The 26,136-nt window shown below is 42.7% G+C and overlaps 1 protein-coding gene and 1 pseudogene across 1 annotated transcript; one reads left to right on the forward strand and one right to left on the reverse strand.

Moving 5' to 3' along the window:
• Positions 1-12,023: 12,023 nt before the first annotated feature.
• LOC130736238 (F-box protein At1g80960-like) lies at positions 12,024-13,741 on the reverse strand. The gene is made up of 3 exons (XM_057588082.1): positions 12,764-13,741; positions 12,416-12,556; positions 12,024-12,332 (listed from the first exon to the last, which is right to left on the reverse strand). Exons 1-3 carry the CDS (start codon positions 13,739-13,741, stop codon positions 12,024-12,026), a joined length of 1,428 nt encoding a protein of 475 aa, XP_057444065.1.
• Positions 13,742-24,879: 11,138 nt separating this feature from the next.
• Positions 24,880-26,136, forward strand: part of LOC130736239 (uncharacterized) — a 44,272-nt pseudogene continuing 43,015 nt past the window's right edge.

Genomic DNA, 26,136 nt, shown 5'->3' on the forward strand with positions numbered 1-26,136 from the left:
AATAATAATAATAATAATAATAATAATAACGATAGTTACGAACGATTTAATGTCTCGATTAGCCTATCTTGACCCAAGCATAATCAATGATGCAGAGGGAGCAATCTCAGACACACGCGATCCTCTATTGGTAAAGGTTAAAGGTAAGGGGGGTTATACAAGACCTTGTCTTGGTACACAACTCATAAGTTAAACGTTATTACGGTAGAAAACATATTATTATTTGCTTATGTGTTATTGGATGCATGATTGGATGTTGTGCTTGAAGAATCAATATTGGATGAAATGTTGTACTGAATTGTTGTGATTGTGTCTCATGCTTGAAGTGATGCACAGTAGAAAGGGATGACGGTACACTATGGGGTATAATGGTACATAGGATTATGAGCCTAAATGGCATGGTATCAGGATTGTCTCTGATACGTTGAAGCATCTGAGGTAGTGGGAAGAGGGAAAAGATAATCCCCGATTTAATGAGTTATCGATACTTGCTTTTGGAAATCGACCTACCTATAACACCTTAGGATTACCCTAGGATAGTTAGAGTAAACAATTAAATAATGATAATAGAATAGGCAAGTGAGCCCTTTTTCTCTATGCGATTCAAAAAGTACATAACCATTAAACGGCGGATTAGAACTCCCGCTTGTATTCCTAAAACTACTTGATCTTGTCAAAGATCCCACCTCTAAAATAATTATGGTGTACTTACTCTAAGTAAGGTAGCTGATGCTTGTTTCTAATTTATTAGAAACTTAATGGAAGTATAAGGGGGAGATGATTGATACTTGAAAATACACTTAAGGAGCAATAAGGAGTAGGAAAGTACTGTCACTACCACTAAGAGAGTGGGAATACAGTGACGCCAAAGGTGGTCATGTTCAGAGATGAATGGACCCGGGATTTACACAGCAGTACACCTCTCATGTCCGTCTCGGCAGGACCCCTGAGGTCGGGATTGGCATGATGTTTAAGGCAAAGAGTTGCGTCGTGTACTTCTGTCTGTGAGCTACTGAGCGATCATTGTCCGGTAAAGAGTGGACTTTAAGGAGTGTCCATGTTCCCGAGACGACTTTCCGAAGATAACGGAGCAATAACTTCGGGCCCTTAAAACATACTCATCACATGATAAAGGAAAATAAATTAAAAAGGTTGGCGATGAACTCACCATTTCCTACGAAGTAGTGAGAGAAGTCAATTCGAAGGACAGGGATATAAGGCAGAATTAACCACATTGCATTACTACATGTGTTTGCTAACATGTTTGTATTTATTGATATGTTGGCTTATGTTTTAACGCTTATCTTATCTGATGTGTATTATTGTGCAAGTTGCATATGACTCAACCTTGCACTTATTTTTATAAAAGCATATAGCAGGTGTGACAGTGAGCTTCCCTCCAGTCCTCACGATCCACCCTGATTTCCAGTCCCGTGCTGGCTGGCATGTTGACTCAGTTACCGGATACTGCTTTTATCAGGGACTCACGATTTTGTGGTGCAGGGATCTAGGACCAGGACACATCGTGTAACACCCCGATTTCCAGGTGTCACTTTAGTAACCAAAAATAAACTTTATGCGGAAAACAGGTAAATTTTTTTTCCGTTTAATTCCTTTTAAAACAAGCAATAGGAAATAAAGACATAGCCCAACCACTAAACTAACCAATATACAGTATATACATCTGTACAGCCTCAGCTGCACTCCATGTCACGCGAAGCCGCAGTGACTCCAAAGTAGTACGCCCGCAGGCAAATATACAAACCAGAACTGTGAGTAAAAGTATCAAAATACAGTTATCCAAGAGAAAGTCGGCACTCAAAAATGGCCTGAAAGGAAGACCCCTATACTCCGACAGACTCTCTGTGATCCTCCTCAAAAGAACCACACAAAAAGCCACACATCGGAACCTACCCTGTCCCAAAAAGAAACTGACGATCAGAGCTCTACACAAAAAATGTCGCTAATCCTAACCTACCCTCCCAGCTCAGCTCACCAATCCTCCTCCTCCTCATCGCTGCTCGGCGAGTAGCTCTCCCCACTGCTCTCGGAGTCAGAGTCGGAATCCACCGTAATCATCTCGGTGTCCAAATCCATAACCTCCCTCCTCACTGTCCTGCGCACCGCCCTAGTCGAGCCGGTCTCCACATCCACCTCTCCTGTGAGAACATCCTCCTCCTCCACCCTCATCAAGGGGTCCACACGGTAGCCGTGCGGTGAAGAGAAAGATAAGAGACGTGAGGCAGATGGGACAACAGACTCCCTCCTCGGCTGTACAAGCCTAGAGGACGACGCCACGTCGGTAGAAGCGATGGCAGTAGCCGGAGGTGGCACAACAGGTATAGCAGCAGCAGCAGCAGGCTCGATCTCCTCTGGGTCCTCCTCAACAGAAGGTGAAGTCGGAGGTGGTGCAGGTGGTGCATGTCCAGTGCCTGGTCCACAATGAACTGAGGGCGGCAAGTCAAAACTCAGCTCCATACGCCGTAGCACTCCGCTCGTCAGGCGTCCTCGCTCATCCGTCCGGTCCTCCATGACCCTTCCCCTATACGTCGCTCAGTGACCAGCTACATCGATCACCCAAGCGGTGGGGGCATCCCGATCCAGCAGCTCATATCTGATCCCCCCCGAGGGAGAGACCGTCGAGAACCAGTCGGCCATCGACATCTGGCAGCAGGCCGACCGCCCAAAGACAAACATACAAACAAAGCCAAGGCGCTAGGGTCAACTCACAGCAATAAGTACATATACACACAACATGTGACAGGGTATATATATAAGTTGTTATATAAGCATATAAGTAATCCTAGCATGTTATGGCTCTAACATTGCTTCAATAAACAAACAGCACACAGTCTCAGTCAGCATGAATGTATGCGTGAAATGCACAATATGAATCCGGATTTGTGACGCGTTCCCGTTCGCCACAAGTGAAGCATTCCCGTTCTTCACTATGGATGGACCATTCCCGTTATCCATCCTAGATGAAATCCATCCTGGATGAACCATTCCCGTTATTCATCCTTGGTGAACCATTCCCGTTATTCACCGTATGATGAACCATTCCCGTTATTCATCATTTATGCAAGGTGAACCATTCCCGTTATTCACCATGATATGCACAGGTGAACCATTCCCGTTATTCACCCGATTGAATGCAACGTGGTTAGCCAAACAACGAATCGCCCTTACCACGAAAGTGTTTAGCTCACAACCCAATCTCAACAAACCCATGAGTTAGTGTCGGTCAATACAACACAACTCCATCCACAGAATACACAAGGGTCTAGTGTCGGTCAATACAACACCGCCCAAACAACAAGAGCACTAGGTGTCGGTCAATACAACACGGCTCCACAACACTCCCCAAGAGTACTAAAGTACTCGGTGACTTCAATCATCACCTTAGCTCACCTTAGTGGCTTTCCCCAATTCCGATAACTCTCCAAACCCACAACAAAGGTCGACTTTTCCCCGTCTTTCGTAAATATTTTCCCTTTTAGTTCTCCTATGATTATTCGTTTAGTAAAAACGTTTCGAATTGAATTAGTCAGGTTATGAGTTTATTTCTCAAAGTCTAAGTCTCCCAAAGTCTCTAGTTTACAAAATTCTATTCATTCTAGGTTTTCCGAAAACCAACCACCCAAAAGAAGTTTCCCGGGGAAAGTCTAAGTAAACCAACGAATCCCAACAAATGGCTAAGTCCCAAACCCCTCGTTTGAACTTGCCTAGGGTGGCTCATCCAACCCGAAATATCAAAGATCACCAGATCAATGAATCTCCACTCCGAAGTTGCGTCAAAACGCTCCATCCAACACAACATCAACATCATAAGTTATGAAAACATTCATAACAATAAACCATCATCATAATCAATATCATAGCAAAGCATAAGTCGAATTTATCGACGCCTATCATGAAATCATAGCTAATATATATGTAAGTTGCCCTAACCTCGAGCTGTTCCAGCTTCGAAATCAAGGTTGTCCTCAAACAGTTGCTCTGGATATTCCAAAGTTCCTTCAACTGAACCTCGGAGAAACACAAAGCAGAATTCAAACAAAATCGATTAGTTCGATCGCAAAACAATACATAAACGATAGACAAAGCATCAAAGCTTCAGAATACGACAAACGGGTACGAAAGGACAAGTTTTCGAAAACGAAAAACTCCCTCCCCCCTTAGGAAAAACCCACGGCCATAAGGAGAAAAGGGCTTCGGCTCTTTTTCTTCGATCAAATCAATTCACAAGGTGGTTTTAGGGTAAAACTAAGGCAAAGAAACTGTCAGAACAATTTTCGGACAATCGGGTCGAATTACGACTACGCAGGGGCATTTTGGTCCAAAATAAAGGCTCAAAACTCCAAAGTTATCAGTTCTGAAAACAGATTTGACAGTATTGATCCTCATGACATCCGTGACAACAAATGCTAAAGGCACGAAGTCAGATTTCAGCTTTACGACAATAAAGTTTCGAAATGTGAGACAAAAAGAGTTTTGAGTCAATTTTTCAGATCCTGGACAACTGAATCGCAATCAGAGTTTACTGACAGAGGTTTTAGACTCAGGGGAACATAAGGAACATAACCCAAGCGAGAAATCAGAGAAATCGGACAATTTTAGAAAAAGCTCAAAACTTAGAGCACAGAAACGACTTCAGAAACGCAACAGAAACAACAATCAGAGGTAGGAATCGTGTTAGTTACCTTGATACCTAGAAGTAGGGACGAACTGCACGAAGATTGGTCAAGGTTTCGCGAAAATCTTCTCCTCCCTTCTCTCCCAAGAACTCGCGGCCTCAAATGGTTAAAATGAGAGGATTTTTGCTTTTTCGCCTATTTATAGGCGGGTGAAATCGCGGGAAAATGAAAATTTCGCGATTCCGATTTTTGCAGCACGATCACCGTGGAATTCTAAGAGAGATTCTAGCGTCAGAATTCCAGAACTCAAAACAAATATCTAGGATTTGGGAAAAACGATATCGAAAAACTCAAAAGCGGTGTCGGTTAATCTGCCCCGAAAACTACTTTTAGCTGTGATGCTCAGACGACAAAACTCCCTACTGAAGAAAGATTGGAAATGTCGAAACAAGTCTGACATCGCGGACGGAATCTTCGTTAGAAGTCCCGAATAGAAAAAGTCTTCATCCATTGCTCGAAAATAGGGTTTCGAAGCAAAGAAATTAGCGTCGGCGGACATCCGAAAAGTGAAATGTAACACCCCGATTTCGGTGGCGTCACTTTAGTAACCAAAAGTAAACTTAATGTGGAAAAACGTGAAATATTTTTTTTTTCGATAATAACTAAGACAAGACTGAATTAAATAAAACCCAAAAGCGAAAAGTAATAGAGCTAATATACAATATATAAACAGTCCCCGCTGTAGTAGCAACCTCGTCACGAGTAAACCTCCAGTGACGGAAAGAAAAGTGTAACGCCCGAAGGCAAAAGGTACAATCCACAAGAAAGGTCAAGTGTCCGCAACACCATCCCTCAAAACTGAGAATAAGCTGGCCCATCGGCCTAAAGCAAGACCTCCTAAGTCCAACCAACTCTCTGTGATTCCCGTAAAGAACCACACAAAAAGCTATAGGTGGGAAACTACCCTGTCCCCAAAGAAAACAAATGATGTTCAGAGCTAAGACTCTACTCCTACACTAATCCCATCTCGAGGAGCTCACACTAACACTCATTCCTACATGCTAGCGTGATCGTCGTCCGAATTTGAAATCCAGAACGACCTAGTCCATGTACACCATCCGTCCTCCTCTCGCTACCGCGATACGCTCCAGTTCCCGCATCTCAACCCTAGTTCCTCCCGAAGGATGAACCATCATGAAACAGCCCGCCAAAGACATCTGACAAAGGGCGTTTGTTCGCCAAAGCACACACAGAAGACGCTAGGGTCAACTCCAAAGAATTATGTAAATAATAGCACCAATAAATATAAATGAGATAATAGCCACTTAGGCTTATAACTAGGGATAACATCCTAGGGTTGCATACTTCCACACAGAATATAACGACTGTAAATCACAGTTAACATGCATCAAGTAGAACTAACAAGTATCAAACACACTCATCATGTAGTCAGATCAGCATAAAACCCGAATAACGTCACTCTGCTTGGCGACGGAACAAAACAACAACGTCACTCTGCTTGGCGACGGAACAAAACAACAACGTCACTCTGCTTGGCGACGGGACAAAACAACAACGTCACTCTGCTTGGCGACGGAACAAAACAACAAAGTCACTCTGCTTGGCGACGGAACAAAACAACAACGTCACTCTGCTTGGCGACGGAACAAACAACAACGTCACTCTGCTTGGCGACGGAACAAATCAACGACGTCACTCTGCTTGGCGACGGGACAAACCAAAGGTATTGCCACTTATAGGCTGGGCACCTCGAGACGGTCGTAACACTAGCCTCGTGTTTAACCATTTCTGCTCGGGCGTCACTTATCACCTTTGGCTATAGTCAAGACGGTACAAACTCTACATGGTTTGACCATTTCTGCTTGCTATGCCGAACATCAACAGGCACGATACAACTCTACATGGATGATCGTTACCTCCTGTTGTGCCAGGTATAGTCAGGACTGATCCAACTCTGCATGGCTGATCGTTACTTCCTGCTATACCGAAGTACTCCACTTGGCACTTCATCGCGTATGTGCATGGGTGCAACCACTCACGATGACTCTTCGGGTCACCAATGCTCTCACGAAGTCTCACGCTTCAGTGAAGTTTCATGCTCTCACAAGGTCTCACGACTCAGTGAAGCTTCTCGGCTCATCCCTTGGATGGCCATCAAACTGCTCAACGAGCGAAGGAGTACCAACATACTCAGAACTTACCAAACTCCTCAACACTTGGATCCGACGACACTCCTCGCTTTTCCAAAACTATGATTTGACTTCCAATGCCTTCCTTCGAGGTTGTTATCATTACTTAAAGATTTTGAGGTTATTTAAGGTCTTATGAATTTTCTTTATAAAATAGATTCCATTTTGTCTTATCGCAAGTCTTATACATTTGCAGGATCTCCCAATCCCAAGTCGCTTCCAGAGGAGGTCTCGATCCACTAAACAAAATTAAGGCCCGAACCTCGTTCGTCCTATCAAACTTTCTCCAAACTCTCAGAATAAAATCGGCATGACCTGCCCGCTATTCTCACCATTCAGAATCTCAGATTCCAGTACAGAGCATATTTAAATCACCACAATCAACAACATGTCATATATCAATAAATCGCATCATAAACACTTAGCACTTAGCATATGAAGCATGCACCACACATCCTAGATTACCCACATAGCACATAGCATGTAAGTCAATCTTCAAAAACATTCAGTAGATGAATCATCTACATTGTCAGCCGAAGCCTCAGAAAACATTTTCCAATCACACACAATTCCAGTGCATAAACAGTAAACAATGTCGAAACATCGACCCTAAGCATTAACTAGAGATTCAGTGAGAAGCCCTCACCTGCAGATTCTCCAGGATTATCTTCTAACTCTTCCTCACAAGCAAAGCGTTGCTCCTCAGGAAATTCCTCAAAAGTTCCTTTAAAGCAAAGTCACAGAAATACTATCAGAATCTATCGGAAACTAAGCTATCGATACTTACTAAGGTTACTCGAAGTAATCTATACTCTAAGGTACGATAATCTAGCGCGAAAAGACAAGTTTTCAGGAAAGGAAATTTCCTCCTCCCCCCTCTAATAGGCTCGGCCACTTTGGCTAATTATGGGGCTCGATTTTTCTTCGATCAAACTTGGTTCCTATGCTTTCATAAGCCGTAACTAAGGGTATTCTGAACTCGAAAAAATTATCGGATCAAAAACTGTCGCAGGGGTATTTTGGTCATGATTTTTAACTTAGGATTTTCAAAACTGAAATCCCAAAAATAAAATTTTGCAGGGACGTCACCAACGACGTTTATGACAACTAATCCTACTAGCACTAAGCTAAGGCGATAGTTTGCAGCCTAAAGGTTGAAGCTTTACTCCAAAAACTCCAAAATGGGTATTTTAGGCTAAAATTGATTCCGACGGAATTCCGGCGACATAACGGAAAATCTAATCCGGCAGAAGTGATCTTGGGCACATATAGAAGAGGTTTAGAATCAGAAATGAAAGGTTCAGGATAGTTTTGCAAAAACCCATAAACTATCCGCTCAGAAAACTCTACAGAAAAGCTATGGAAAAAGCGATCGGAGGTAAGGATTAGCGACTATACCTCGAAGCCTTGAAGTAGCAACTGATTGATCGACGATCAAGCAAGAAATGAAGAAAATCTCTCCTCCTCCTCTCCTATGCAAACTCGCGGCCTTGAATGGGTTGAAAATGGTGGAGTTTTGTGATTTCTTCTCACTTGCTTGCTATATATAGAAAATGGTAATTCGCGGGAAAATGAAAGTTTCGCGAATCTGATTTTTCCGGCATCATTCTCCATGAATTCTAAGATAGGTTTTGGCAAAGGAATTCCTAAGCTAAGAAGATGTCTCCTTGTATTTTTGGCAACTAATGCAAAGTCGGTGCAAAGTCGGTGTAAAACTATTTTACCCGATAAGTTGCTTTTTGCAACGAATGTCGGAATGGAAAACTTCCTTCTGAAGAAAGATTGAAATCATCAAGAGAAATGGGTGTACGCGTGTAGAATATCCATTTGAAGCTCTGAATAGATAAAGTCTTCATTGTCGAGAAATTCTAGGGTTTCTGACCTAGGTTAAGCGTATAACGATCGTACTATAACTTTTGTCGATCATAATGCAATCCTTGAACTTTTCCTGAACTTTCTCCTTCATAAATCTATTTCATTTACTAAACTCTTGTTCAGGTTTCCCTTCGCCATGCATCAAACCTACTGGTGAATAAGAATTTATTCACTTGGTATAAACTGAAAAACTTGGGCCTTACATGAAACCTATCGTGCGTACAGTCCAGAGTTCCGAAATGAAACGCTGGTCGATGGAAAAATAAAGAGAATCTTTAAATTTTCCGAGAGTTCGAAATCTCACTCAAAACGTTGCTTTAAGAGCGAAATAGCCTATTCTGGACACGCTCGCCCTAAGGCAAGTGTGCAGACGAATCGCACTAACTCCGAAAACAACTACGCAACATTCCTCAAGCAATTCCTGAACTTTCTTCTTCATTAATCTTCCTCAAATATCAAACTCCTGTCACGCTTACACTGATTCTACGCGTGAGTCGGAAACTAGCTTGTTCTGAAAATCCAGGTCTTACACATCGGTTTCCCAGTGACACTCCCTATGGTGTTCTCATTCTTTCTGCCGACCCATGCTCAGCATGTTGGTCCGCAGAGTCCAGGCAGTCCACAGGTGCCATACCCACAGGCAGGCGAGCCTATGGAGACCGGAGAGCCTAGCCCAGCAGTACCAGTCACCATGGTGAGCCCACAGGGATCCCCAGATCAGAGAGTTCCGCAGACACAGGAGTCTATGGGATCTCCTCCACCCCGGAGGAACTTGTCTTGCTTTCGGGTCACGGCCCGCAAGCGAGTGAGATCCCCTAGATTCTCCCGAGATGCGAGGATTTACCGTCGCAGATTTCGGAGAGGCAAGGCATCCGGAGTCAGAGAGTCAGAGCAGGGTCCGAAAGCAGAGCCAGGGTCAGTGCCAGCAGCCAGCAGGGGAGTCAGTGAGGAGGATCCGGAGGAGGAAGATCCGAGGGGATGAAGCCATATGGTCCGAGTTTCTGATGATGATGATGATCTATGTTTCCTTTTTGTATTTTGATTTCCTGTACCAGACTATGTGCTTGAGGGCGCTATGTCCTCTTTATGTGTTGTCTTTTTATTTGTAGACTTATGCGGTGGATCCGCCCACCAACTATGCATGTTATGTATGATCTGTGTGGTTTATATCGTTATTCTCCGTAGTCTTGGGTTAGGAGGTCGAAATGCCTGGGGATGAAAATGGAATGCTCGAGTAATCTTTACTCTTGCGATCCCGACCTGACGAGATAATAGTGAGTAGAAAAAAAAAACTACCCAAAATTACGTTGCGTGCTCACTCCTAAGTGATGGAGTAAGGTGAATTCATCACTTAAGGAGGGGGACGCCACATCTGTAGTTCCTAAGTCTTGAGATAGTGGATTTCCTTTCTTTGGGTGAAAACCCTCAAGATGTAGGTGATGTTGTACCGAACTGGGTTACCAATTCTCTGTGTTCTTCTTTAATATTTTACTGGTTTTACCGTGTTTTTGTAGCTGTTGTGATTTATCCAATGCTATATGTTGTACGCGTTGTCATGGACATTGTGTTTGACATCTGTCCTGAGCGTGGACCAGAATTTCAATTGGTATCAGAGCTGAGACCCTATTCTGTTTGGGTGAGTTCTAGGGAATATATTCTGGTTTCATGGACAACGCCAAGGAAGGAGAATCAATGAGAAGATCTGATCTTGTGATCTCATGTATCCGCTGCTGTTTATGTTGTGTCAATGATGTGCAACTGATAGTTGTTGATGATGCGATTGTTAGGGGGTTAGGCAGTTGTTTGTCGTTGTGGCAGTGACAATATAATATAAAGGGCAGTAGTGGAAACTATGGCATGGCAGTGGTGAAGGGTAGTGATGGCGACAATGGCGATGGTGGTGAGGGTGGTGGTTGTGGCAGTAGTGGTCGTGATAGAATGGTGGAGGTAGGTGGTGGTTGTGGTAGTGGAAGGAATTGTAAGAGGTAATTTGGTTATGGTAGTGCGGCAACGGTAGTGGTGATAGTGATAATGGTAGTGTTGTAGGGTGGTGGTTGCGGCAATGACATTGGCAATGATAGCAACGATGGTGGCAGTTGAGAAGGGTGGTTCTATGACAATGGACATGTATATGCTACTAATTTTCCTAATCGCTTTTATAAAAGAAACCGCATAATTGTGATGGTCAGGAATTAAAAGTGGAATTAAGTCTAAATATTAATGAATATTAGTATTACAATTGGAAAATTAAGATAAATATTATAAGTATTGGAAAATTAAACTCCTCCATTAATTTCCCTTCCACGAAAAATCATCTAATTGTCTTTTTATTTTCTTGTAGTGTCAGGCCTTATATTTTAATAACATTTAATAAAAATTATACATTTAAATACTTGTTAAAATCTTCAATAAAACTATAATAGTTCTGTGTGTAGATTTTTTGAAATCTACACAATTATAAAAATTTATTTTTTCACAACTTATTTATTTTTAATTTTCCTATTTGACTTTCCATTTAAATTTAACCAGAAAAACAATAAACTTATAAAACTGAAAATTAGTATTAAATCTCTCATTTATCTACATAATATTGTTTCGTATTTGAGTTGCCGTTGTTGTTTTCTGTTTCTTTTCGTGTTCTCGTTACATCGCCCATTGTCGAGAGGGCTTTTTCTCGTCTTTAATTATTAATCATATCTTTTTGCCCTCAAAAAAAATATATTGTTTAATTTTACTATATATATTAAGATATAGAAGACCGGCCTATTAGGAAGAAATTTATAAAAATTAAATATTAAAAATTTAAGAGTCCAATTACTCTACAATCAAATTATATTTGTGTGACAACAATAAAAAAAAATGGTTTGGATTTTTCAATGTATTTTCACAGTCCGCAACTCATGACATTAAGTGGGTAATGCGTAAAGAGTCTAACTATCTACCAGTTGTCATACACCTTATTACAATAAAAATAGTTGTGAATACAAATAACAAAAAATATATCGTCGCATAAAACAGTAATCACAACAATATTCAATAGATCAATCACACAAATCTAGAAGTAAAATTAACATACATTAAACTCAGCCATACATTAACGTTTCAAGAAAAGCTAAGCAAGAATAATCCTTCAAGTAGTTGACTACATATTTTACATACATTAAGCTAAGCAAGATCCTTCAAGTAGTTGACAACATATTTTACATGCATAACAGTGCTCACAATTTAGACTTTAATGTACATGACAGATAAACTTGACAATTGTGTACATATATAGCCTATTTTGATCTTCATCAACAAACTATTTCATAGGATTGACATTGATCTTCAAATTGATGCAGAGATTGCGGGAAGCTTTGGGAAGTGATAGCAAACTTTCAGCCTCTCTCTTTGAGTTCTTTGATTCTATTGTAATCTTTTTCATCATGGTTGCTCTTGTTATTATATACTTCACAAATTCCATTTCATGTTCTTTCCCTCTAAACCCTCTTATGTACACAGACTTCAGCATCTTATGAATACAATGGCACGACTCCAAAAGCATCGATATAGGGTATGGTGTTGCACAATCATCAGAGCTAACATTATCAGAGTTTTTATGAGTCAAATCCTGTAAAGTAGAACTTTGTGTTACAGATTCATTTACAGTGAAACATTGAGATAAAATTTTCAATCAAACATTACATAACATACCGGCAGAGCAACTTCCAGTGTTTGTAAATTGGTACATAATCTCAAGACCAAAGATAGATCCATGACTTCACTTATGCGGTTCAAATTCAAATCCATTGACATGTTTGACAGATTTTGAAGGAAATTACCATTTGGAGATTCCTATGGAATAAAGAAGAAGGGATAATTAGTATAAAAACCAGTTTAATAGCATGAATCAATCCTACTAGTAGAAACCCAAACATGTTCCATCCAAACTAGCTAGAATCGCACACGTTTTAAAACACCTCAACTTGGAATCGACATTTATATATGCAAATGTTGACATGAAAATTAAGAAATTAGAGAGTTATAATGAAGCGAACTTACCGAAAGAGAACTGTTGCAGTGTGCAAAAATCTCATGGGTTTTCAGAACATATCTACCTTCATTAATGGGAAGAAGTCTTGCAAAAATGGAGTAGCAGTAAGAATGAAAAGTCCTCAGGCTTGGAGCATTAATAATTAAATGCTGCAGTGGACATTTTACAGAATCAAGCTGCAGCACTTCAAGATTGGGGCAATTAATTTCTACCTCATCCAAAAGTAAAGCTTGGAGTTGTAAAACTCTAATGCTTGATTTCACAATGATGAGTGTCTGAAACCCAGTGGACTCAACCAAACTAAAATTCTCCAAGCCTTTACATGCTTCTAAAATCCCACTTAGGCTTATGTCATCCAAGTAAATCCTCTCCAATTTAAGATTCTTGAGGTTGATGCAGCCCTCAAATGCAGCCCAAGAGTCAATTGTGTAATTAACCAATTCAAGTGAGCACAAACCACTAAACAACCCGGGTGAGAAATCAGGCTTACAAATTTCATCTCTGGAGAAACATTTTTCAGCAATTTCTCCATAGTGATCAGGTTCACACTGAAGGATCAGATTTGTAAACCCTACCTTGTTTTCAACCAGAAACTCAACCCAAGCCTCCACTCCCCCAAACAAAATACTCTTTCTGAAGTGCACGAAACGACAACTTGATATGTCACCAGAGTGATGAGACATCAGCTGGAGTATCTTAAGACCATACCTTGAGACTTGTTTGTTCTTGGATGGATCAGGATGGAAACAAGGTAATTTGTGAGATTTCCTCTTATGAAGAAGCTGGGATAATGGCTTGATCATGTGCTTTGCATCGAATTCCATGTGTGGAGCTAGTTTCCACATACCTTCCCATCTCTTAGAGAGAACATTGCATCTAACAGCTTCATCAACATGAAGGTAAGAAATTATGATGCTCAAGATTTCATCAGGAAGCTTGCTGATAAAATCTCGTTTCTCTTCAGCTTTCAACACCCTATCTTTCATCTTTTCACTCTTTTTGGGTTCCGGCTCTTGTGTTCAAGGGTTGTAAGAGAAGAATGCGAGAGTTGCCTCGGATTCTCCTGGTTTGCTTTTCCATGTGAGATCCTGATCTTCGGTGAAACGATAGAATAAGCGCATGAAGACAAAAGTTTGCATGCCGGGAAAAATACAGAAAAGCATCTTTCATATTTGTCATTTGTCTTCATCTTCATTTCGAAGAACTCATAAAACTTTAAAATATCTTCATTTATTTTGAAAAAAGTTAAACAAGTTTTTCATGGAAAATTTTGTCTTAATTTAATCAATTTGTAAGGTTGGTAACTGGTTGAAGATAAGAACAAATTTCAATCTTTTTTTATGAAACAAATTTGTATATTAGCGTAAAAATTAGAAACTTAATTAATGTGTATAATTGTATAAAAATATTACCAATTTTGACATGTGAATTTCACGTTATCAAATAAATGTATAATTTCATATTTAAATATATGGATATATTTATTCTTAAATATTTTTCCCAAATAAACTGATATTATTAACATTGAATTATTTGCTATAAGTAAAGAAAAAAATTACTATTGTTGACATGTGAATTTCACATTATCAAATGAATGTGTAATTTCATATTTAAATAGATGGATATAGTTATTTTTAAATATTTGTCCCAAATAATTACACTGATATTATTAACATGGAATTATTTGCTATACCTAAAGAAAAACTATTATCGTATAAATGTCGTATTCTTAACTTAATTCTAAATTTATATTACACTATTCTTTTAGAAGTGGTTCTAAATTTATATTACACTATATTTAAATAATTAACAAGTTGTCCTCTGTCTTTGTAAGGTGGTTTGTGATTGGTCCTTCACTGAAAAATATTATCATCATTGTGCCCACGATTGCATCATGTTTGCCTTTGGTCCTCGCCGGAGGGCAGAGCCCCGACAAGCATGCTAAATGACAGGCCGGAGCTGATGTGGCTTTATACACGTCATTTAAATTAAAATTTATTTCCACATATTTAATTAATAATCAAGAAAAAAAATCAAATTTATCCCTTCCATCTAATCTTCAGCATCTTTAACACCATCTTTGTCATTCTCATCATCTTCATCATTCTTATCTTCAACACCGACACAAATTCTAAACCCAGCAACATCCACCCCCACATGCAACCTCAACCTCCACCCCCAGCCCAAACCAAAACTCCATGCCAACTCGCAACCGAAACTCAAACCCCACCTGCAACCTCAACCTACACCACCCACGTGAAGGCCTAACGTTCTAGCAACCTTCGAACCTAGACCTTGATGAAACAACCACCTTCAAACCACCAAGGATCCACCCTCACCAAGATTCAACAAACGGCCCCCAATACCACCAATTTGGAACCCTTACCTGCAAACCCAAGCTTCTCTGAATGAGGTCGAGAAAAAGAGGAAGGGAGAGATGACGAAGGGCGAGGAGTAGATCGAGAAGAGATGACGAAGGGAGAAGAAGTGGAAGAGATCGAGAAGAGATGAAAGAGCAACCAACATTTTAAGCCCTCAAAATCCAGGTGTGAATCGAAGGGAAAAGGGGGTAGGTCCGATGTAAATTGACTTCCTCGCACCTTGGCGTTTCTTAGAATTAAGATCCCCCATGGTGTTGCCGTGAATCGCGGAGGAAATTGTTCACTCTCTCAATCCTCGCCATCGTCCTCTCTTAATTTGATATCAAGCGTCGTCTTCGTCCACCTATCTGTCAGTATCTTCCTTCTCCGTCAGATCCTCGTCGCATTTTCTCTTATTAGTTTTCTTTTTTTGAAAGGAGAAATATATTGATCAAAAGCAATCCTAGGAACAAACTTTCCAAGGTAGGCAAACAACAGAAAAGAGGGAAAGGAGACAAAGAAACAAAGAGAAGAAAATAAAGGTAAAGGGCCTAGACCACCTAGGCAAAGGGCAAAGGATCCCTAAGCTAAACAATAACACGGAACCAGGCACCCAGCAACAGTCGTACCATGGGGGGAACCACAAAGTGCAGCTCAAACGAGGAGAGTCCAAAGGGGAGAAGACCTGAAGCACCCAGTTTTTGCCAGATAATCGGCCAGAGGATTTGATTCCCTGAAGATGTGCTTGATATCCAAACAATCAACTTCCGTCATAAGGGCATCAATCAAACTAAGATCATTTAGGAGTTTCCATGGTCTGTTTGATCTGTTCCGGACCCAGCCAACAACGAGGGAAGAATCGCATTCTACCATTATCTGTTCCTCCCACACCGCTTATGTCAGGGGTACCACGCGAGGAACCATCAACATTAAATTTGAGAAGGCCCGCCGGTGGAGGTTGCCACTCGTTGGTTCTAGCCCGAGGAGGTTTTGACTTGAGTTTGATGTTCGTGAAATTAGTCACAAAAAAATCTGTCATTGTGAAAGCACACTCCCTCCACCATGCTTTGACCTACCAGAATATTCTAGCTATACGGAGGTCCCAAACTATTTCATGGGAAAAATATTCATTGTTGAAAGTTACCTGATTCCGTGTAAGCCAAATGGACGAACAGAGCGCATAGGAGATTAGTTCCCAGAGAACTACATCAGAGTATCCCCGAAGATGAGGCCATTCCAGCAGTAAATCACACAACTGGTTTGGCCAGCACCAACACACCCCTTCCCTATTTAGGATAGCCATCCACATTCTCCACGCTTGCGGGCAAGTGATCAGCAAATGACTACAAGTTTCCAGTTCAATACCACAGATAACACACCTGCCCATATTGTCCATAATCACCCCACGAGCAATAAGATTGGCATTTACGGCAATTTTATCGTTGGAAGCTTGCCAGAGGAACAACTCCGTTTTAGGAGGCACGATTTTCCTCACCCTAGAGGGAACACACTAGTTTGCAGGGCTAAAAATCTTTGCTTCCGTGCAATCATATAAGCTCTTCACTGAGAACCTGCCATTTTGCTCTCCAATCCATAACAATCCGTCATTTGCTTGGCAAGGCATGAGAGAGTTTATGGCTGCCATAAAATTATCATATTCATCTAATTCCCACCCTAAAGGTTGTCTGCGGAATTCAACAGTCCAGGTCCACTTACGAGCCATGAAGATACCCATGTAAGAATCATGCCAGTTTTGTCCAAAGCAAGAGAGAATAGTCGAGGGAACATTACAAAGAGTGGATCCGTGCTCAGCCATGGGTCGAGCCAAAAACGAATGCTATCACCACCCCCTACGCTGCAGATGAGTTGCTCACGAAAATATTTACCTAGCATAGTATCCTCCAAGGTAGACTTCAGAATATCCTGCATGATAATTGAACAATTTTCCAATCTGTCAACCAGCAAATGAAGTACTCTGCATCTGCAGTCCCAACCATACTTTGCACACACTAGTTTCCTCTACATGTCTTCCGCGGAAGCCCCAAATCGCCAGGCCCATTTGATCAGCAACGCTTTATTTCGCCATGCCAAAAATCCCAGACAAAGACCACCCGAATCCAAGGATTTGCACACTGATTCCAAGGCTATCCAAGCTATGCGGTGCCTCCCATCGTGGTTCCCCCATAAGAATCCCCTCATTCGTTTTTCAAACATCCCAAATACACCGATAGGAGCTCTAAATAAGGACAGTAATAGAGAGGGATTGCCGCAATTACTGCCTTCAATAGAACCAACCTCCCACTCAGGGAAAGGAATTTGGGCCTCCTTGACAGCTTCACCCACATTTTTCCCACAAGTGGTGCCCAGAAATTTATTCTACGAGGATTACCTCCAAGAGGTGCCCCTAGGTAAGTGAATGGTAGTGCCCCCGATTGACCTCCATGAGGTCCGCAAGTTCCGTCACCCTTGCTTGTGGAACATTGCAACCATATATGCAAGTTTTATCAAACTTCCCTTTAAGGCCCGAGACCCATAGGAATGCCTCAAGGGCATCGTTGATTCAACATAGTTGGATATCGTCATTTTCGCATACAATAAGGGTGTCGTCAGCGAAATGGATATGATTTAGGATGAAATTCTCCCCCACTTTGAAGCCGCAAGGTACCTCTTCCGAGACAAGAAGATTCAACATACAAGATAGTGAGTTAGCACATAGATTAAAAAGAAGGGGTGACAAAGGATCACCTTGGCGCAGCCCTTTCTCGATTGCAAAGAATTCGGTTGGGGGACCATTTACTAAGACAGCAAGAGAGGCCGTCGAGACAGAACATTCCATCCATCTAATCCACTTTGAACCAAAGCCCATTTCCTTAAGTGTGCTAAATAGGAAGGTCCAATCTACATTATCGTAGGCTTTGGCGAAGTCAAGCTTCACAAGAATGCCACCTCCCTCTCGCTTTTTCATGAAATCAATTATCTCATGTGCCATCAAAATGCAGTCCGCAATTCGTGTCCCTTTCGTGAATGCAAATTGGTTATCAGTCAAGAGGAAAGGCATGACCCCTTGAAGTCTCCTCGCAAACACCTTAGATATCAGTTTATATACACTACCAATTAGACTTATAGGCCTGAAATCGGATAGCGAGTTTGGGTCCCCAACCTTTGGGATTAGAGCAATGAAAGCAGCGTTCAATCCCCTCACTAGCTTCCCATTCTCATGAAACTCATGAAACATTTTAATCACATCTAGCTTAACTAAGTTACAGAATTCCTTGAAAAATGTTAGGTTAAATCCATCAGGTCTTGGCGCCCTGTTGCCATCACAACTTCGGATTGTGTCCCAAATTTCCTGTTCAGTAAACGAAGCTTCCAGCATATCCCTCAAAGTATGGCTCAGGTTGTGCATATTTGGACATTTCAAGACAGCACAAGCTTTCCTACCCATCTTGAAAAAATTCTGGAAGTGAAGGAAAACAGCCCTCTTGATAGCATTAGGATTAGACAAGTGCGTCCCATTAAAAGCCAGATTGTGGATGTTCTTCTTTGCATCACGAACCGTGCAAACTCGGTGGAAGAAGTTTGAATTCCGATCACCCACTTTAAGCCATCTGATTCTGGTTTTTTGAAGCCACCTACTCTCCTCAGCACGATATGCTTGCCATAGTTCGTTCAGGATGTCCAACCTTTCCTTACGGAGGTCTGCCCCTACCCCCTCTGATTCCATGCGTGACACCACTTCATGTAGACTTTCTTCAGAGCAACAATCTTCTTAGAACCCCATACCCCTCTTAGTTTGTTCCATTCTTTGATTCTTTTTTTCAGACCTTTGAGTTTCTCCTGCAGAACAAAGTTCGACCAGCCTTCAACTACTGTGGAGCACCACCATTCTTCAACAAGTTTTTAAATCCCTCTTCGTACAGCCAATAATTATAGAAATTAAAAGGGTTTTGGACCAAAATCCTGTGATCCCAGCGTCGGGTTTATTGCCTTGTGGTCAGATATTCCCCAGTCTTCAGCGATTTGGGTTACCCCGTTGAACACTTGAAAGGCCTCGTCATTTAGTAACCATCGGTCTATCTTACTCCAGAGACCATTTCCTCTGGTGCTATTCCAGGTAAATTCCCCATTTGAGAGAGGAATGTCGGTAAGGCCATAGGTTTCTACAAAGTGTTTGAAGAATGGATCTCCAGTCCCCACCGGATCTGAGCCTCTTATTTCCCCATCATTGAGGGTAGCATTGAAATCACCCACAATTATCACCACATCCTGGTGATTGTTCAGTTCTAGTCCAATTTCAGCCAAAAACTCTCCACGATGCTCTACATCATTTGGGCCGAAGACATTGCAAATTAGGCAGAGTTCGTTCATGTTATTGAATTGGACAACTAGAAGCAGAAATCTGGATTTTTTTACCACACGTAGGACCTGTAATCCCCCCACTCTCCACATAGTGATGAGTCCACCGGCGGAACCCTGGGCCGGGACAAAATCAAAATCCATATTCATCGAATTGGCCCAAGATTGAATCGCCTTCTCTCTGTTCTCAGCTAACTTCATTTCCTGTAACAAAATCAGTTCTGCTTTGACTTTGCTTAGAGCCCTTTTAACAGTAAACCTCTTAGACACTTTTCCCAATCCCTTCACGTTCCAGGAAACCCATTTCCTCCCCATATCTCCACTCTTGGCTAGTGGGTTCTCCGGGCGTTTATCTGTTGTGCCAACCCCTTCAATGCAATTGCTTTAGGGCATTCAATTGTCATACGAAGTCTCTTTCCCACGAGAAGAGCATTATGAGCTCGGGTCCAGACCCCCCGCGTTCGCGAAATTCAGGATCTACCACCACCAGTTGTTTGTCTCGATCTGCACTTTCGTTACCATTCTCTTCGTTTTTGTTTGAGTTGCTCCCTTCTGCCGGATCTTCCGATGTGAAAGCTAGGGAGCAGGAAGGAAGAGAAGTTGGGGTAGCCAGTGCCTTTGATGTGGGAGTGCCAAGCGGGGAACTCAGAGGACTAAGTTCAAGGCAAATTTGACCTGAAATCCGTGAATTCGCACCAGTCTGTTTGCTAGTTAGGATTATCTTTCTAGGCCTACCTCTAGCCTACCTCTAACCGTTTTTGTCAGTGACCCATAGGGAAGAGCCAAGGATGGTTTTTCTTTTTTGGGCCTCCCTCTTTGGGCCAGGGGTATGAGCGGGATGGGTTGGGCTTGTAAGAGAGGCACATGATAGGCCTGGTATATTTGAATCAATTGTTGTCACCTCCTTGTTGTCAATCTGAAAAGGTTTTGGGTGATGTGTATTTGCCATAATAGACCTTACCAACTCTCTCACAAAGCATTGCCATGCCGAGTTTTGCCAATGGAGACTAAGGAAAAAAGCGTCCACAACAATATTACCCATTAGGCCACCCACAAAATATAGATTATTCAAGGCATGTCCACCCCCACACTAATGCCACCCCTAGTTTGGGTATATTCCCATACGAGGAAAAATCACGCTCATTGACTTCTAGGACTGTAAGGGACGTCTGACTGGGCTCGTCAACGACAGTGTGTTGTCCCCTATCAACTGGCACGGATTCCGCCGTTTCCGCTGTACCAGCCACCACCGATTGCTCCGATAGGGTAGCAGCTTCACGCATCTGAGCCGAAGTGGTACACCCTGATTCTTCCATTGTTATCCTCTAGGGAATTGAGAAATCCATGTTTGATTCTGGTTCAATTGAAATTTCCTTGATCGTGTCATCAATGTTCACCCTTAGTAGTTTGGGGCTCACCAAGGGAGAAGATGACACATTGAGTACCCTTGCAACATCCATTCTATCCCAATTCCTAGTAACTTCATCCATCCCGGCATACTGACCCATTGTTTGCGCCACAGCTACAAAGAAATCTTCATTCCAAGCTGCGATCGACACATTCCTGAGGAGCAACCAAATATAATGTCGTCTGGGTATTTCGTCAGGAGCCGCCACCTTCAAGAGAGCAAATTTTGCACTCATAAAGTTCCTCTCCTTTGCCATAAAAGTTTTTGATCATTCTTAGCTATTAGAATTTATGGAGTGTCTAAAGGGAGAGTAAGGGAGTATGAGGAAGAGGATGGTGCCTTTATTGCCTTACTTAGCTGTTAGAATTTGTGTCTGTTCTAATTTTTGTTATGTCTTTTCTAGGTTTTGACTTCCGTAAATTTGGGCTGGAATGTGAAATAGTGGTGAGAGGAAGAAATGGAGTGGAAATGTCGTTAGAAGAGAAAGAGGACAAGAAATGGAGAAGGGTGAAAAGATGATGAAGAGAATGGTGAATGTTCTTAAATCTGGGTTTGTTGGGTTTTTTATTTTATAAATTATTTTTTTAGTCAAATTAGCTTTGTAATTAAATATATGGAAATTAAAATTTAATTTAAAATGACGTGGATAAGGTCACCTCATCTCTAGCCTGACACTCAGCATGCTCGTCGGAACTCCGTCCTCTGACGAGGACCAAAGGCAAACATGGTGCAATCGTGGGGAAAATAGTCATAATATTTTCCAGCGATGGACCAAACGCAAACAATCTCACAAAAACAGGGACAATTTTGATGATTAACCCTTAATTTTTTACTAGCCAAACGTAATAGACGGGTAAAGGTTGGTACTGATCACAAAATTAAATCAACTATTCAATTTCATTTCTTTCCTATTTATTCCAATAAATATTTGGTTAAAAAATTAATAAATTTAGATAGATTAGTTACAATTAATAGAGATAAATCTTACATGGATTCATTGTTGCTGTTATAAAAAAAATAAGAAATTAAAATGCTTTTTCAAGATTACAAATTTGTTAAAGATAGATATGGGGAGCTCTGGAGATGATACATTCATGTTCAATGCCGAACCACTGCTATCACCATCTCCACCGCCGGATGATAGAGGTGGGGTGCGGGGACCCGAAATCTTACTTTCAAAGAGAATGTAATGGGCAAAAAGGCTACTCAAAAGAAGGAGCCAAGGGAATTTCAAGGCCTTGTGAAGAAAGGTGTGATGCCAAAGGAATTGGTTGATGGGGAAGTTTACTCCTCAGCTTTGATATAGATGAGGAGGCTCATGAGAAGTTCTGCCAACCATGGACGAGTTGCCTAGTCGTGAAGCTATTGGGGAAGCACACTGGCTACACGTCGTTGTGTGAGAAGTTTCGGTTGATCTGGAAGCCAGTGAAAGATTTCAGGTAGCAGATATCCATCATGGATATTGGACTGGGTGAGACCCTAGGGTCCCTCGCCCAGGCGCGCCAGCCGGGGGCGACATACAAGCCAGGAAATTGGGCCTTCTCCTGGGAGGCCCAACTGGCCCATAAGGAGAAATTACTGGCGCCAAGCCCAACCCCTGAATCTATAAATAGGAGACGGTTACCAATTGTAAGGGACTCTTAGCTCATTTGAGAAATACAAGCTTGAAATTCAGTTACTTTCTCTCTCTAGGCCGTTACACTCTAAAACTCTCTCTAGATTCTCACATCACGATCCTCTCACTATGGGTACCATACCTCATCTCTATGTTCTTGGATAGAACATTTGGCGCCGTCTGTGGGGATCGGTAGACTTCGATTCCCAGACTACGTGGATTGTGATTTGTTCAAGGGAAATCTGATTTTCTATGCAAATTCTATTTGGATTTTGGACTTTCGGTGGAATTCTAGTCATCCGACGGAACTTGATGGAATCGCGTCGCCGACGGCGCAGCGAAGAGCTGGAGCAGAGGCATGGCTCCCCACCGTGTCGCGTAAGAAGGAGGTTGCGTTGTGAAGAGGTGCATCGTGCACGAGGTGATGACGTTAGGCTGCAAAACGATTGTTTACAAGAAGAGTTAGAGTATTATCGCCTCAAGCAGTGGGGTGAAGAAGTGAGGGATGCCAAGGCTGTCGCGAAGGTCGAGCCATTTTCAGCGGCGGTGAGAGAGGTGGCTATACCGGATGATATGAGGAGCCTTGGGTTGGCGGCATACAACGGACAAACGGATCCAAAGGATCATTTGCTTTATTTCAATATGAAGATGGCAACAAGCGCAGCTTCCGATGCGGTGAAGTGCAGGATGTTTCCATCCAAGTTTAAGAGCGCGATGATAGCTTGGTTTATGGCTCTACCAAGAGGATCTATAGCAAAATTCCGCGACCTCTCATCGCAATTCCTTATTCAGTTCTCTCTAAGCAAGATCGAGTCGGTAACAATTGCAGATCTGTATGACGTTCGACAGACGGAACGAGAAACTTTGAAGCAATACGTAAAGCGGTACAGCGATGCGTCTAGGAAGATCGAGGAGTTAGAGCCTCAAGCATGCGCACGCACTTTCAAAAATGGATTGCTGCCGGGAAAGCTAAACAGGAAGTTGAGTCGGAAGCCGGCGCGCTCGATGACAGAGGCTCACGCCCGGGCGAGTGCCTACATCCTAGAAGAGGAGGACGACACATTCAAGAGGAAACGGGTAAGGGCGGAACAAATAAGCAGCCGAAGAAATGTGTCGCTAGCGGAAAAATGGATATGGAGGATGGAAGCAAATAGAGCGCGAGAGGAGGACGTCGTGAGTTTGCGCCCTCGCTGGACATACAGCCCTCGCCTGCGTGGGAGGCCAAAGAGATGCTCGAATGAAGAATTGACAAAGTTGCTCCAGGAGGTGGAGGTGATGCAAGCAGTCAAGAGCGGAGAGGGCTGGAAGGCCGGACAAAATGGTGCGAATATCACCACTTGGAAGGACATGACCCCAATACTTGTTTTGCGTTGAAAGGAAAAGTCGGAAGGTTGATCAGGGCAAGGCAATCGCAAGCAACAGACCGCGAATCACACAAGGACCAACAGGGCGGTCGTCGGCGAGCACCAGCAGCGGGTAAGAAGGGAACAAAGGTGGAAAAGGAGAAAGAGGGCTGAAGAAACTTTCAACAGCAATGTCAAGTCGTCAGTCGAAACGATCAACACAATAGCATGAGGTTTCGACGAGGGCGGCGGCAGGTCCACGGTGAGACTAAGGCACGATAGGGCGTTAGCATCGGTACAAGAGTATCAGACCCCGTTTGGTTGTCAACACCCAGATATATTATATCGTCGGCAGATTTTGAGGGGATTAGGACGCACACAGACGATCCAGTGGTGGTAATGGTGAGAATCAATGGCTTTAACATGCAAAGAGTGCTTCTGGACCAGGGTAGTTCCGCAGATATCATTTACGGAGATGCGTTTGATCAGTTGGGATTAACAGACAAGGATTTAAGGTCGTACACAGGGTCCTAGTAGGTTTCTCTGGGAAGCAGGTCCAGGTGCGCGGCTACGTAGATTTGTTTACGATCTTTGGGGTCGGCGAAAACGCTGAGCTTCAACGCGTAAGGTATTTGGTCTTGCAGGTTGTGGTGGCGTATAATGTCATCATAGGGCGGAACACATTGAATCGTCTCTGCGCGGTGATTTCAACGGCCCACCTGGCAATAACGTACCCCCTGATTTGCGGTAAAGTTGGGAAAATCGAAGTAGATCAGCGGAGGGCGAGAGAATGCTACAGCAACTGCCTTAGTCTATACCGTAAGAAAGGAGTTAATGATGGGCACAGGTGTCATGAAATTGAAGTTGCTGAGGGTCGATGGAAACAGCCAGCTGCACAGGGAAAAGCACCAAGAGACAACCGATCAGCGAGAGCAAAAAAAGATCAAGGAAAGATCGAAGTCGGGACAAAGAAAGCTGAGAGACAGGGCAGAATGGACAACCTACTTGCACCGTTGACGAGAGGCGTTGAGAGAATTGGGATATGGACGCATTCAGTAGGGGCGTGCTGGCAATTGAACCCAGGCTTACCGCCAAGCAGGAAGGGCGCTTGGATAGGTTGGTAGAGGACAATGTGGACCTTTTTAGCTGGGAACAAGATGAGGCAGCGCTCCGAAGGTTGAACACACTTAACAGGCCAGTACAGTTGGCTGGAGAGAAGCTGAAAAAGGCGAAGCTTCAAGGGGCAAGCGGGGAGGTTGGTCTGTGTAACACCCCGATTTCCAGGTGTCACTTTAGTAACCAAAAATAGACTTTACGCTGAAAACAGGTAATTTTTTTGTTTGATACCTTTTAAATCAAGCAATAGAAAATAAAGACAAAACCCAACCAACACACAAATATATACACATGTACAGCCTCAGCTGCACTCCCATGTCACGCGCACTCGCAGTGACTCCAAAGTAGTGTGCCCGTAGGCAAATAGTTACAGATCCAGAAGTGTGAGTGAAAAGGTTATAATTACAATCCACTGGGAGAAAGTCGGCCTCAAAATGGCCTAAGCAAAGACCCCTATAGTCCGACTGACTCACTGTGATCCCTCAATAAGAGAACCACACAAAAGCCATGCGTCGGGAACCTACCCCGTCCCAAAAGCAAAACGAATCAGAGCTCTACACAAATATGACGCCTGCCTAACTCTACCAACCCATAACTGCTCACACATCCGAGTCCTCGGCGAACTGAAGACGGCAAGTTGAAGCTCAGCTCCATGCGTCGTAGAACTTCTTTCGTCAGATGTTCACACTCGTCAGTCCGGTCCTCCATGACCCTTCCCCGGTACGTCGCTCGATGACCCACAACATCGACCACCCAAGCGGTGGGGGCATCCCGATCCACAAGCTCATATCTGATCCCCCCCGAGGGAGAGACCATCGAACACCAGTCGGCCATCGACATCTGGCAGCAGGCCGACCGCCCAAACACAAACATACAAACAAAGCCAAGGCGCTAGGGTAAACTCACAGCAATAAGTAGATATACACTCAACATGTGATATGGGGTATAGATATATGTTGATATATATACATATAAACAATCCTAGCATGTTATGGCTCTAACATTGCTTCAATAAACAAACAGCACACAATCTCAGTCAGCATGAATGTATGCGTGAAATGCACAATATGTATCCGGATTTGTGACGCGTTCCCGTTCGCCACAAGTGAAGCATTTTCACTATGGATGGACCATTCCCGTTATCCATCCTGGATGAAATCCATCCTGGATGAACCATTCCCGT

Source organism: Lotus japonicus, chromosome 2 (genome assembly GCF_012489685.1).
Source record: "Lotus japonicus ecotype B-129 chromosome 2, LjGifu_v1.2".
Lineage (NCBI taxonomy): Eukaryota > Viridiplantae > Streptophyta > Magnoliopsida > Fabales > Fabaceae > Lotus > Lotus japonicus.